General features: G+C 42.3%; 1 protein-coding gene across 1 annotated transcript in view; it reads left to right on the top strand.

The window, feature by feature from the left end:
• The window catches only part of COL15A1 (collagen type XV alpha 1 chain), a 208,371-nt gene that overhangs the window by 163,325 nt on the left and 31,364 nt on the right, over window positions 1-13,682 (top strand). Inside the window, exons 27-31 of the mRNA XM_077809195.1 lie at window positions 4,010-4,063; window positions 4,145-4,204; window positions 8,052-8,120; window positions 8,528-8,569; window positions 13,098-13,140. Of these exons, the coding sequence (XP_077665321.1) occupies window positions 4,010-4,063; window positions 4,145-4,204; window positions 8,052-8,120; window positions 8,528-8,569; window positions 13,098-13,140 (268 nt within the window). The remainder of the gene's footprint in view (window positions 1-4,009; window positions 4,064-4,144; window positions 4,205-8,051; window positions 8,121-8,527; window positions 8,570-13,097; window positions 13,141-13,682) is intronic.

The raw sequence follows: 13,682 nt of genomic DNA, 5'->3' as shown, positions 1-13,682 counted from the left end.
TTGGTGCATCTCTTGTGTACGTACTGGATATGAAAGTTTTTCCATTGCAAGGACTGTACCACAATTCCACAAGAGGAAGAGTCACATTTTTCCAATACAAAGTCTAGCAGCTAACAATAAAAAGAAATTAATTTGTTGTTCTCTTTAAAATGCAGATCCTTTACTGGAGCATTAAGCAAGTAGGTCAGGGATCTCTGGGAAACCAGCCAGCATTTTGTCATACAATGAATCTCTTTAATAATTTCCACCCAAAACCATCTAATTCCTGAGTGCAGTCACCACATGTGCAAGTATCTTTCCCCTTTTCCTACAACCCCATCACAGGAATACCTCTCTCATAACAAAAAATATGATGGTGCTTAACTGGAGTCAGTTGTCATCTATACAGTAGTTTATAAAAAAAATTCCTTATGGGCCACCCAAATTGAGGATGTATATCCCTTTTCCTATATGGAGACACTCTTAGCCAGATCAATTTCTTTGTCCAAGTCTGTCTCCCATCTTTTCATCTGGATTGTTTTCCTAACATCTTTCTCAGTCAAATTTGTATGTATCTTAGAAAGTAAACCTTTTGTTCTAGCTTGTTCCTCATCCAATGTGGCTAAAGGTCTAGAAAGGGCTGCCACATATCCAGATTCCACAATAAAATGTTTTACTTGTAAATACTGAAAATGTGGGATCTTTATATTATTACATACCTCTTGGTATGATTTAAAATCAGGACCCAGGAGCAACTGTCAATATTGACAGAAAGAAAAGGAGTACTTTTGGCACCTTAGAGACTAACAAATTTATTAGAGCATAAGCTTTCATGAGCTTCATGCATCCGATGAGATGAGCTGTAACTCACAAAAGCTTATGCTCAAATAAATTTGTTTGTCTCTAAGGTGCCACAAGTCCTCCTTTTCTTTTTGCGGATACAGACTAACACGGCTGCTACGCTGAAACCTGTCAATATTGAGTAATCCTGGCTCTTGCCCACAACAAATTGATATTTTCAGGGACAAATTTCTAATTATCATTTAAATTAGCTAAGGAAGAGGGCCTCGGCAACAGGAATTTAGAAAAATTGTCTAAAACTACTAAGGTGGTCTGGATGAATGGGTGATTGTATTTTTTATTTTTGGCAACAACCCCTAATGCATGATATATAGGCCTGTGTGATCTTTAGACAGCACCATTGTTAATGTAGGGCTGTTGGGTATTGGAGGAACTACTCTAGAGATACCTGTGGCACCCCATATTCACCACTGTCATATAATAATGATATATTTTGTACAAGTATGCCTTGTGAGGTATCATTCTGAAAGTCTTGATCTGCTAGACATTAATATCTTGCTGGATTGTATGCGCTATCATTGTATGTGAAGTTATGAAGTCTGGCTACGTATGTGCTACTGAACCATGTTGTGAGGTTGAGAACACCCATAAGCAGCCTTTCAGGTACAACGATAAAAAGGCCAAACAATGTTAATGGCTCCAGCCCTGAAAGGGTTAAAAGCCAGCCCTTGGAGAGAGCTGGGGCTCAGAGCCAATAAGAAAAGGCTGGGAGGCAGCCAATCAGGGCCAGGCTGGGCCTATAAAAGACTGCCGGGCCAGAAGGCAGGCAGTCTCTCTCTAGCTTTGGAAAGAGATGGACCTAGCTGCCTGGGAGAAAAGGGTACCTGAAACAGAGCAGTGCTGGGGGAGAGCTAAAGGAGCTGGGGAGCTCCAGCCTGGCAATTCCCCAGGCTGAGGCCTTGGTAAAGGCCTAAGGAGGTACTGGGATTGAAGAGGTGCAGCCCAGGGATAGGCAGAGGCAGCTGGTCCAACCCCCTTGTCAGTGATGAATGGCCATTGCATACTGCAGTCTGCCCCAGAGAAAGGGGGCTAGATGATGACTGGCAGTAGCCACTGAGGCAAGGTGGGCATGGGGGAGGGGATTCCCTTGGGAAGGGAGACCCAGCATGTGGGGGCACAGCTCCAAGGTAAAGGGCACCGGAGTCCGGGAGGGACACGGGGCTTGAGGCAAGTGAGACACTGGCCAGCAGGAGGCGCTCTGAGGCTGGAAAGAGCTAATTCCCAGACTGACCAGCAGGAGGTGCTGCAGCGGTGAGTGCTCTATCTGCTACAAGGAAATATACACAGCCATAAGGATTACCCCAGGAACTGTGTACAATAGAAACCTTTCAGAGATAGAACTACACAATGGGAACTTTTTGACCCAGGCAACAGCAAAAGAGCTTTCCAGCAAGTGGGAAGAAGATATAAAAGGGGGAAATGACATCATGACTGGACCTTACTTTCCCTACAACAACAACACCTGAAAGTACCAGAGGAAAAAGACTGAACTGGGTGGGAAGTGTTGGTCCCAGGCAGGAAAGAAAGAAGTCTGCCTGTGTATGTAAAAGCTAACCTGCTTGTACTATCTAACTGGGTGAGACACTGCTTGATTCAAATACTAACTAGTACATTAGGCTTAGATTATGGTTTTGTTTTATTTCTTATGGTAATCTACTTAGATCTGTTTGCTGTCATTTTAGAGCTATCTTTCTGCAGTTAATCTATTTTATATTGTACCTAAAACACTGTGTGTTGTTTGAAGTGCAAACTGGATAAACCTCAGCTCATGAACAAGAGTTGATGCTCTCCACTTTCCTTTGTAGAAGTGGCAGACTGGATAATAAATTCATACTGGTTGAATTTTGACCAGGGCAGGACAGTATAGTTCTGGGGTCTAGGATGGGGAGCGGGGAGTACTTTGGTTGTAGCTTCTTTATTGTGGGTTCATGAATGGCTGGCTAGAGCATTTATGAACACAGCTGGGTGTGGCCCCAGCCTGTGGATGTTGGTGTGAGTGCAAGCTTGGAGGGCTTTGCAGCTTGTCACAGTGCAAGAGGGAACCCAGATTGGTGAGACAGAGGTCTCAGCTGTACGTCAGTTCCAGGTGGCACCCCGGGGACAGGGATCCATCTCAGCACCATTCTCAGATTCTGTGGGTTCTATCCACACACACTGTTTTGCACTCAAACACACACTCACTACCAGCCACCTGCTGGAGTTAAAAACGTTGCAAGAATGCTAAGGCAGAGGTGTCCCTCTGCTAATACAAATTGGAAAAGAAAAGAAAATCCAAAAGTTACTACATATACAGAATGGTGTTGGTTACTCTTGCGGTTTCATTTAGCCTGGTTGAAAAAAGTTAGCCTGTGGTCTTCTCAATTCTGCTGTTTTATGTGGATGGACTTGTTGCTGGCTAGAGGTTTTTACTTGTGGAAGTTGACACTTAAGAGTCCAGCAATATGCAACTTCTACAGCTGGGAGTGTGGAAGAAGCATGGGTTCCTTTGTCAGGCATTATGATATCACCTGGCCAGTGTTCAGCAATCAGCAGCAGCCATGGTCACTGGGGTCCAATTAGGTCACCTTTATGTAAATAAAGATTCTCCTCATTCCAGGAGTTTTGCACTTGGAAAGTCCACAGATTGAAAAATATATCCAGTCAAGAGGTCTATGGGTTTTTTTGGAGACATTTGAGGTCAGTCTAGACATTTTCTCAATCATCCTAAAAAGTCCCCACTCAAAAATAATTTTAAAAATGCAAGACTAGCAGAAAGTTTCCATAGAAATCACACCAATCACACATTCATTCAGGCATGCAGAGAGAGACAGTTCCTGTTCTATAGACAGATGCTTATAAGTTCCCCTTTATAGTTGGCAGCTCAGCTTTGGATACTTTGGACACACAAAATCTGGGTGAAATTTAGACTTCGACAGTGAGAGCAAAGAATCTTTTCCTCCAAAGATCACAATCTTGGGGTTCCATTTTTATATGCAGGACTATCTGCCTCACATCTGTACTCTCAGAATAGTTGTTGAAGGGAATTAGTCTGCAGACAGGGAACCTTTTTTAAAAACACATTGATGCGCGTTCAAAATAACCAGAACATGAGTCACTATCACTTTCCATATAGAAAGTTTTAAATTTTGCTCCTTTTCTCAGCTAATCACTCTTTCTATTTTCTCTCCAGGGACCAGTAGGACCTTCTGGACCTAAGGGAGAACTTGGTATTCCTGGACGACCTGTACGTGTTAGGGTCTTTCAGACGTAATAAAAATAGCAGTTTACTTCTGTACGGACACTAAAACATTTCTCTTCATTGCAGGGCCGCCCAGGATTGAATGGACTGAAAGGTGTAAAAGGTGAACGGGGTGTAACATTATATGTAAGTTCTGCAGTGGTACTGAAATTTCTTGTAAACAAGAATATAATCCCGTGTTGAGGCTAATATATATGAATCTATTCTAGGAATAAAACCAGCTTGCAATACCTAGAAATGCTAACATGATCATTCTGTTTCTCCTGATAAACAATAATTCAGCCCTAATTTCTGTAATCCTAACTCCAGTTGAGTAGTACGTACTTGTGTGAATAGTTCTGTTGACTTCAGTGAGATACTCACGTAAGTGCTACTCATAGTAAGTAAGTGTGGCTCAGTTAGGCCCATCTTGGGCTTCATCTTTCAAACACTTCCTACCTGGTAGTACTTGCTGCCACAAGTTGTCAGGGGGGACACTACACAGATAAATGTGTGCAGAATTGGGCCCTATAGGACTTGCATGCTAAATATTCTATGGTTTGTGACGGGGCAAGGCCAGATGGCTATAGAAAAGTAGTGGGAGATAGATATATTAGCTCCAGGCTAAACAAATCCCTGGTACCAGGATAAGTGAAATGGCAGCTGCTCCAGGTCAATTAAGACACCTGGGGCCAATTAAGCCCTTTCCAGAAGGCAGGGAGAAGGCTAGGTTTATTGGGACACCTGAAGCCAATCAGGGGCTGGCTGAAACTAGTTAAAAGCCTCCCAGTCAGTCAGGTGGGTGGGCATGTCAGGAGTTGTGGGAGGAAGTTGCGCTGTTGGAGAGGCTGAGTAGTACACAGCATATCAGGCACAAGGAAGGAGGCCCTGAGGTAAGGGTGAAGTGGAGCTTGAGGAAGTGAGGGCTGCTGTGGGGGAAGTAGCCCAGGGAATTGTACATGTCATGTTTCTAAAAAGTCAGCTACCATAGCTGATACTATTAGGTCCCTGGGCTGGAGGCCAGAGTAGAGGGTGGGCCTGGGCTCCCCCCCCAATCTTTGCCCCCTGATTAATCACTGAGAGTGGGAGACAACAGAGACTGTGCAAGGAAGGATAACTTCTCCTCACCTCCCTCGCTGGCTTATGATGAAAATGGCTCAGTAGACTGTGACCCTTGTCTCTAAAGAGAGAAGGGTTACGTGGAGGGTCACAGTGAGCCTTTGAGGCTAGCAAAATCCTCCAGGAAACGCGGGACTCATGGAGGCAAGGAGAGAGCTTTGTCACAGGTTGTTGAATTCAAAAATACTTTTGAGCTTGGTAAATAAAAGTCCTGATTCTGCAACCCTGATTGACACTGGGTAGCACTCATGCAAGTAGTCCATCAGCAAGTGCTACTCAGCTTAAGGAAAAGTTCCAGAATAGCATTTTCCATTTCCATAGAACATCTGGCATAGTAATTGATATCAGAGTTCTCGTACCATCTTAGGATGTGTCTTTGCTAGAAAAATTAATATTGGTACGGGTATTACTTTAGGACCAACAACAGTGCAGCTGCTTCAGTACTATGCTATTAGGGAAGACAAGGTGCAGGTATTCCACCCTGCCCACTCTGAGCTTTGTGTACACCAGCTGCTACTCTGTTGCTTTACTAGAGAAATCAGTACCAATATTGTATAAAAGACCTTATATGATTACGTTCACATCAGAAATAGTATCCTGGTTCATACGCTGCTGGTGGAATCTTTTATTTTTCAATTGACTGTACTGTAAATGAGTTGTATTGTATTTATGAAGTGCCCTTTTGGAGTGGCTTGTTTAAAAAATATTCCACACCACGTTGAAAGCACAAGTGTGAATCCTTCACAGTAGATATGAGTATAGATGATGTTAATGTCTTAGCTTGTCAAAAAGAAGACAGAGAAGTGGCTTGATTAGTGTACCGTCCTGGGGAGAAAATACCAGATACCAAAGAGCTTTTTCATCAAGCAAAGAAAGACAAAACAAGAACCAGTTGCTGGAGGCTGAAGCCAGACAAATTCAAATTAGAAATTAGGCACAAATCTCTTACAGTGAGAGTGATTAATTAACTACCAAAGGGAAGTGGTGGATTCTCCATCTCTTGAAATCTTTGTCAAGACTGGATGCCTTTCTGGAAAACATCCTTTAGCTAAACATAAGTTAATGGGCTCAATACAGGGGTTACTGGGTGAAATTCTATAGCCAGTGATATATAGGACATCAGACTACATGACCTAATAGTCCCTTCTGGCTTTAAGTTCTATTAATTTGTTCCATTTCTGTCAGATGAGAGGATCTCATTACCAGGTGCAACTGTTCTAAATTTGATTTCTCATGTGTTAGCCAACATAATCAAAGTGTTGTTCATTTGGATGGAAAGAGAAGTCAGCTATAGCAGCAGATAGCTATCCGTCAGGGACCAGACCCAGTGAGTGGACACAGGGCCTCCACATGGATATAGCATTCAGTGTTATAGGTTGGGCTAGATTCCACATTTGGTTATAGTGGTGTAAGTCCAGAATAAATCCATTGATGTCAGTGCAGTAACCCATTGTTCCCACTGTGCAGTTCCTGAGTGTGTAGTGTGCTGATTGTAGTCAATGATTTTAGTTTATTATTCATTTATTGTGTCATGTTATGATTGATTAATATGTGATATTACATATATTCATTTTATGTTAATTAGAATGAATTTGTAGGATTATAAAAGTCTAAAATAGATCAGTATTTAAAGGAACCAAGTATTAGACATAAGTAAGACAAACTAAAACCTGTAGGTTGAGGCCTGCAAGACTTTAGCTTATCTATTTTAGACCTTGGAAACAAGTAATAACTCAAGCCAATGACCAAAAAATAACCCAATGCCCTAAAATTATGGAAAAAGGGGTGCCAAGTGGTAATGTTGTGCAAAATTACCCAAAAGATTAATATTAGATCATAAAAATACTGTAAAGGCGCATCTGTCTCTGACACGTGTCTTAAACCATTAGACACAGATTGTGCGTCAATGCTAATAAAAACAAAGGGAACTTACACAGCCTATAGAAAATTGGGGTCTCTTAAGTTTCCAGGGAACACAGACCAATAAAAGAAAAGAGGGTGGACACTTTTATGAACACGCACAGAATGTAGGTATAAACAGAATCACATTATAAAAAGGGGATGCCCAAAATGGGAAAATTGACTCCCTATGGGAGACTCCAGCAGGAACCATCCCGCTACTAATAATCAAGCCTGAGAGACCCATCAAACCCTAACACTATTGTTAAAAATGTAAGTATAACTATATTTGTAACTTGTGCATAGGTCTGTATAGAATTTCTATATTCTTGGGTAATCATAACTTACTTATAAACTAAACTTTGTACTGATAAATGTGTGTGTGGTCACTACCCTTGGTCTTTGTGTTCCTAAAAACTCTAACTCTAAAGCAAGTAGCAAAGGTAACTTTCACTCTAAGTGTAAAACTGTAGCTGCCAGAGCCAAACCCATGGTAGCATAATACCACATTACAAAATTCACTTTAAATAACATAAAAGGCTACATGACTGAATGGTTCAGAATCTCTCTCCTTAGGGCTAGGATTTATGTTACAGATGTTCTGCATTTAAATGTCCAATTGTCTGAATGGCATTTGAACAGTGTAATTATATATGTCTCAGCAGTTTGGATAATCCAAAAAGAGCGTTTTCTGGGGAACAAATGGAGCTCTTTTTATATAATTCTGTGTTTTGTTCTGAAAGCAAAAGCCTCAGGCAATTCTCCTGTCTATGAAATATTGTGGGTCAAATCTTAGAATCCACATTTTCTTTTTACACGTAAAAATTTGTACATGCAAGAAAATGCTCAACCTCCCTTCAGGCCAGTTAGCACAAGGCTCCATGTTCAAATTAGCTCATGCCTTTTTTCTGTCAGCTGGCACTGCAGTCTGAAAGGTTCTAACTAATGTCTTTTCCCCCTTGTTTTGCCTTCCCAGGGTCCCCCTGGCTTGCCTGGGCCCCCGGGGCCTCCTGGACCTCCAGGGGCTATAATTCACATCAAAGGAGTAAGTACCTAGAGGGATTATTTGTTGGTCTGTGGGACCCTGCTGCCATTGCAGTAATGCACAGCTCTTGAAATCAGATGTAAGGTGAAACTTTTAAATTGCTTCAGATCGCACAGGTTTGCAGGCAGATTTTTAGCTTGTGTATATAGGGCAGAACCTCCTAAATACAGATGTTGAAAGCACTGTATTTAAGGGGTTTGCCCCATCCACACGGGCCAGCACCTACTGGCAGAACTGCACCACCCAAGAGTGTTCTTAACATATGACCCAGGAAATCCATTCAGGATGAGTGGATTTTTGTATTGAGGACAGGTCCTTTGCCTGTCATCTTCTATTAAATCTGAATATTTAGTTACTGTATTGTCGTCATCATTTACTGAATTCATTTTCCTCTGCATTTTGAATAGACAGTTTTCCCAATTTCTCCCAGACCTCACTGCAAAATGCCAGTAAGTTATATACAGACCCTGCTTTTACCAAATTACATTGATATATGTAAGTGCATGGCCATGAGAACAAGTGACACAAACATAACTTTGTGCACATTTTAGCTCTCTTCAGTCTATACTTCTGCTTTGCCATCTGCCTTGGTAATGTCATACGTCCAATGTACACCATGAAGTAGGACCAAGCTTTTAAGATAACAGAGTATTTTATATGCTCAACAATGAATGCCTTGTAGAATGTGTGAGAGGTATAAACAACATTCTAAACTTTTGGCTTAAAGCTTTGTAACATTGTTCTTTTGTTTTTTGAACAAATATTAGAGCCAAAGGGAGTTTAAAAAAAAAAGAATTGTCCTTGGAAAGATGTGTTGTTTTTTTTTAAAGGGGGCGGGGGGTACTTTTATTTCTTGTACAATACCCCTCAGTCCCCAATCAGAATAAAATTGTCTAGTCCCTTTGAATGCCAGGACATGCAGAGCATACATCAAACAAACAAAATCTTCTTTTGCCCTATTTAGGCTTACATTCCAATTGTTCCATTCACATGCTGTGACTTCTTGCTCAAGTCACCCAGAACTGTGAGCCAGAGTGTTACTTGTTCTGTCTCAGCAAGAGTGAACTTTGCTGTTGCCGAGCTGTGTGCCAGCTCCTGGACACGCCAGCTTGTCCGCTTTGCCAGCAAAATTTTCAGGACTCTGCCAGTCTAAGCCTTGCCTTGCAGGAATAGTGAAGACCAGTTCACAAGAGACGTCTCCTTGCAGTGTCCAGTCCCTCTCACTGGACAGTCCCAGAAGTTAAGTTTGCTGTATGCAAAGCGACAGAGCCCCCATCAGCTGGTTAGGTTAGCTGAAGACTCACACTTCACTTCCATACACAGCACTGAGATAGTTTTGTAATAAAACAAGAGTAAGTTTATTAACAAAGAACACAGGTTTGAGTGATTTCAGGTAAGAGAGAAAGAGACATGAAAGATTACACACAAAACAAACCACACTTCCTAGTGACTAAAACTAACTTCAAGTTACACTCTTTGTCTAAGCAGGTTTCTCACCTATAATCTGTTCCCAGAGACTTCAGTCCACTTGGTTGAAGGATCCATCTTTCTCGATTTTCAAGAGCTTTGCCCTCAGATGATGGATGCCAAAATGACTTTCTATTTCTGCTTTTATTTCCCAAAGTCCATTGTCTCTCTTTCAAGGGCCAGGAAGTCGTCTTTGGGGTACAGCCTCCATCCCCCATTGTGATTTTTTTCCATTGTGTGGTCATCTCCCCGTCTTGCTAGTTTGGTGGCTCTGTTTACCTTATATGTAAATACAGTACCATTGTTTCTGTCCTCACCTTGCTCAATTTACATTGGAGAGACAGTCAAGTAGGTGAAACAACATTCCTTTGTCTAGAACAGGCTAGGCGTATTCACTGCTTGCCAAACACATTTGAAGATATTTCTATCACACATCTATAATTCTTTACACTCCGCCCATACTTACACCATGAAGTAATATTAACGACCAGCGTGCTACCAGTTTGCATATGACACCTTTAGGTGACATAGTAGCAGGTCAAGCACTCACCGCCGCAGCGCCTTCTGCTGATCGTCCAGGAATTAGCTCAGTTCCAGCCTTGGAGCGCCCTCTTCTGGCCGGTGTCTCTCCTGCCTCAGGCCCCATGTCCCTCCTGGACCCCAGTGTCCTCTTATCTTGGGGTTCTGCCCCACAGCAGTCCCACGCTCTGGGTCTCCCCTCCCGGGGGACCCCCCCAACCCTCTATGCCCACCTTGCCTCAGTGGCTACTGCCAGTTGCCATCTAGCCGCCTTTCTCTGAGGCAGACTTCAGTCTGTCATGGCCACTCATCACTGGCAAAGGGGTTGGACCAGCTGCCTCTGCCTATCCCCGGGCTTCTCCTCTGCAGCCCCAGTACCTACTTAAGCCTTTAACAAGGCTTCAGCCTGGGGAGTTGCCAGGCTGAAGCTCCCCAGCTCCTCTTGCCCTTTCCCAGCACTGTTCTGCCCCAGGTACCCTTTGCTCCAAGGCAGCTAGGTCCTTCCCATTCCAAGGCTGGAGTGAGACTGACCCAGCTCCTCCCTTAGTCTTTCTTATACTAGCCCAGCCGGGCCCTGATTGGCTGCCTCAAGTCTGCTCATTGTTTGCTCCCCAGGGCAGCCCTTTCCTAGGGCTGTTTTTAAGCCCTTCCAATCAGGAGCAGGGTGACCACTCCGCTACAGACACTGATTTCAGAATCAGATTGACAACAGTGAGTTGGGGCTATTAGTGTATCAGGCCTCATGTGAGTTACACTATGGTGTGCCCTCTGCCAGCCAGCACTGAGGGGTTCCCTGAGTCACACATACCGACTGTTATTGCCTCATAAAACTCAAGGAGTGACATCCTGGACGCACTGAAGTCAATTGCAAAACTTCCATCGACTTCAATGAGGCTGGGATTTCGCCCAGGATGTCTGGGGAGCTGATGTGGCACTAAGGTTTAGAGGACCTCAGAGGGTTTTTAATTTAGTAAATCACAGAAATTACTTCTCGCAATAAACTGTGAACAGGCCTGAGTCACACTAGAGTTTTCCTAAGGGCCATATTGTGGCATATAGTCACTGGGCAGAGTGGGTGAGCAATGTGGGACTTGGGAAAGGATTGTGCCTCAAGATATTTCTACACTGCAGTTAAACACCAGTGGCTGACTTGTATCAGCTGACTCTGCTCACAGGGCTTGGGCTATTTAATTGAGGTGTAGACATTCGCGCTGGGGCTCTGGGACCCTCCCCCATCCTGGAGTTCGAGCCTGGGCTCCATCCTGAGCCCCCTACACTGCAATTAAACAGACCCATAGTCCAAGCCCGAGTCAGCTGACATGGGCCCGAGTCCGTTGATACAGGTGTTTAACTGCAGAATAGACATATTGTTAGAGAGCCATTATGCTTCCCCATCAGCCTGATGTGCAGGAGGGCTGCATCATTCATCTGCTACTGTACATCATATTATAACTCAACACTATACAGTGGGTCCAGTTCTCATTTCACTTACCCCAATTTACTTACGTTGATTTTGGAGGAGAGACTGCGGATCTATACTGGTATAAATACAATGAGAATCAGTATCAATAAGAATAAAATAAGGAAATAATCTCTCTCCTGCCTTTAAAGAAAAATATATTTACTGGTTTTATAAATCTTTCCATATTAACTTTACTTATGAACTCAGACACAGAATAATGACCACAAGATGTTTTTATTTTTCTATAAGGCTTTAACTACTTGTTTTAGGAATTTTATTCTTATCTCCTTTCAATCCATCCATAAATTCTCCATTTTATGAATAACTTTATTTATAAGAAATTATTGTCACTAGATCTGCTAGGAATAGCTCTATGGATTTGCCAACTTTCTCACCAATGCCTTGCAATTATTTTTGGTGCAACCATTAAAATGACAGAAACCCACTTAGAGAGCAAGAATAGTTCATTCACACAGAGGTTAAAAATCAGTGAACGGTAACAAGAGCTCTGAAAATATTTTAATTGCACTAGTGACTGCCCAGATAAAAGAAATGTGTGGTTCTAAGTGCCTCTCCATGCATCTTAATATTCAGGATAGCTTTGCCCTACATTTGTGAATGACATAAAACTATCCCAATTTGTACATACAAATACTCCGCTCTACACATCTGTATAAGTGAGTATTCATAAGGAACTATAGACTGAATCCTGCAAGCATTCCTCATGCAAACAGACCCACTGAAGTTCACTCCTAACAGTGAGTGTTGCAGGACTGGATCTTTTCATGCAGCAGCTGCACAGTGGAATGTTTAATATGTGAATAGGGTGCAATTCATATTAATAGTTATAATTAGCATTATGTAATGTTTTATCCATTGACAGCATTGTACCAACATTAATTAATCCTCTCAATATCTTTAGGAGGTTGGTTATTTTGTCCCTGTTTTACAGTCAGGCAATAAGTTTGTGACATACTCAAGACCACAGCAGGAATTAGTGTCAGAGCCAGGAATAAAATTAGGGAGTTCCTGGCTCCCCGTCTCATGCTTGAATCACACTTTCCTTTCTCTTGAGTGCTTGTTATGTTATGAAGCTGCAGATAAACATCCATTGATTTGTGTTAATAGTTGATGAAAAGCACTGCAGCCACAATCTGTTATCTTAAAAATCAAATTCTGCTCTCAATTGCACTGATGTAAATCCAGAGTAATTCTAGGGACTTGAATTGAGTTACCCTGGATTTATACTAGCATAATTGAAAGCAGAATTTGACTGATGTTGCAAAAATGCATGTTTTACATCCCTGTGAAAGCATGCTGCATGCTGAAGAACGCACAATACTGAGTAAGTCTTAACTGGCTAATATTTGGACATTGGCAAGTTGACTAATACAGCTTAAGCTATTAATTATATGTACTGTGGTAACACAAAAGCTCTAGCCAAAATCAGGGCCCTTTTATGCTAAGTGCTGTATAAATAGAAGTTAATTTGTATAGATAATAATCTGAATATATTTCTTTATGTGTAGGTTGGCACTGCTCATCCTGGAAACCAAGATGCTAACATTCATGGTAAACTATTGGGTTTTTTTACTTCTTGCAGACTTGTATTGGATCAAATATGACCCTAGTTGACTGAGACTTTTGGTCACTACATCTCTTGGCTGTTAGGCAACCTACACTATAGGAAAAGATTTGGTGGTTTCAATCATGTTCTTATTAAACTACTGTCCACATCCCAAAACCCACCAAAACTGTTGGTACAAATTAGCACTGTGTTGGCAGTGTTCAGCATAGAGGCCAAGGAGTGAAAGAGCCATGGGACTGAACTATCCTTTCTCTCAGAGCTGGTATCTCTTGGCCAGGTATAAGACACATAGATGTGGCAATGTGAGGTGAGGCTGCAGTCCCATTGTTGTGTTCTCTGTCATAGTCGGCTATAGAACTGTATGGAATATGCAGTCACACAATCAGTGCTCCTGTGCTCTGGGAACACATCTCAACAGCAAACTCGAAGGGTAGCCTGAAATTACTCCTATGGGAAGAAAACTGGATCGGTTGATTCCCAATTCAGCCAGTCCAGAAGAGCCCTAACTCCTGCGTGATGAATGCTG

The sequence above is a fragment of the Eretmochelys imbricata genome, chromosome 2 (assembly GCF_965152235.1).
Source record: "Eretmochelys imbricata isolate rEreImb1 chromosome 2, rEreImb1.hap1, whole genome shotgun sequence".
NCBI lineage: Eukaryota > Metazoa > Chordata > Testudines > Cheloniidae > Eretmochelys > Eretmochelys imbricata.
The sequence above is the reverse complement of the archived record's forward strand: the minus strand, read 5'-3'. Positions and strand labels throughout refer to the sequence as shown.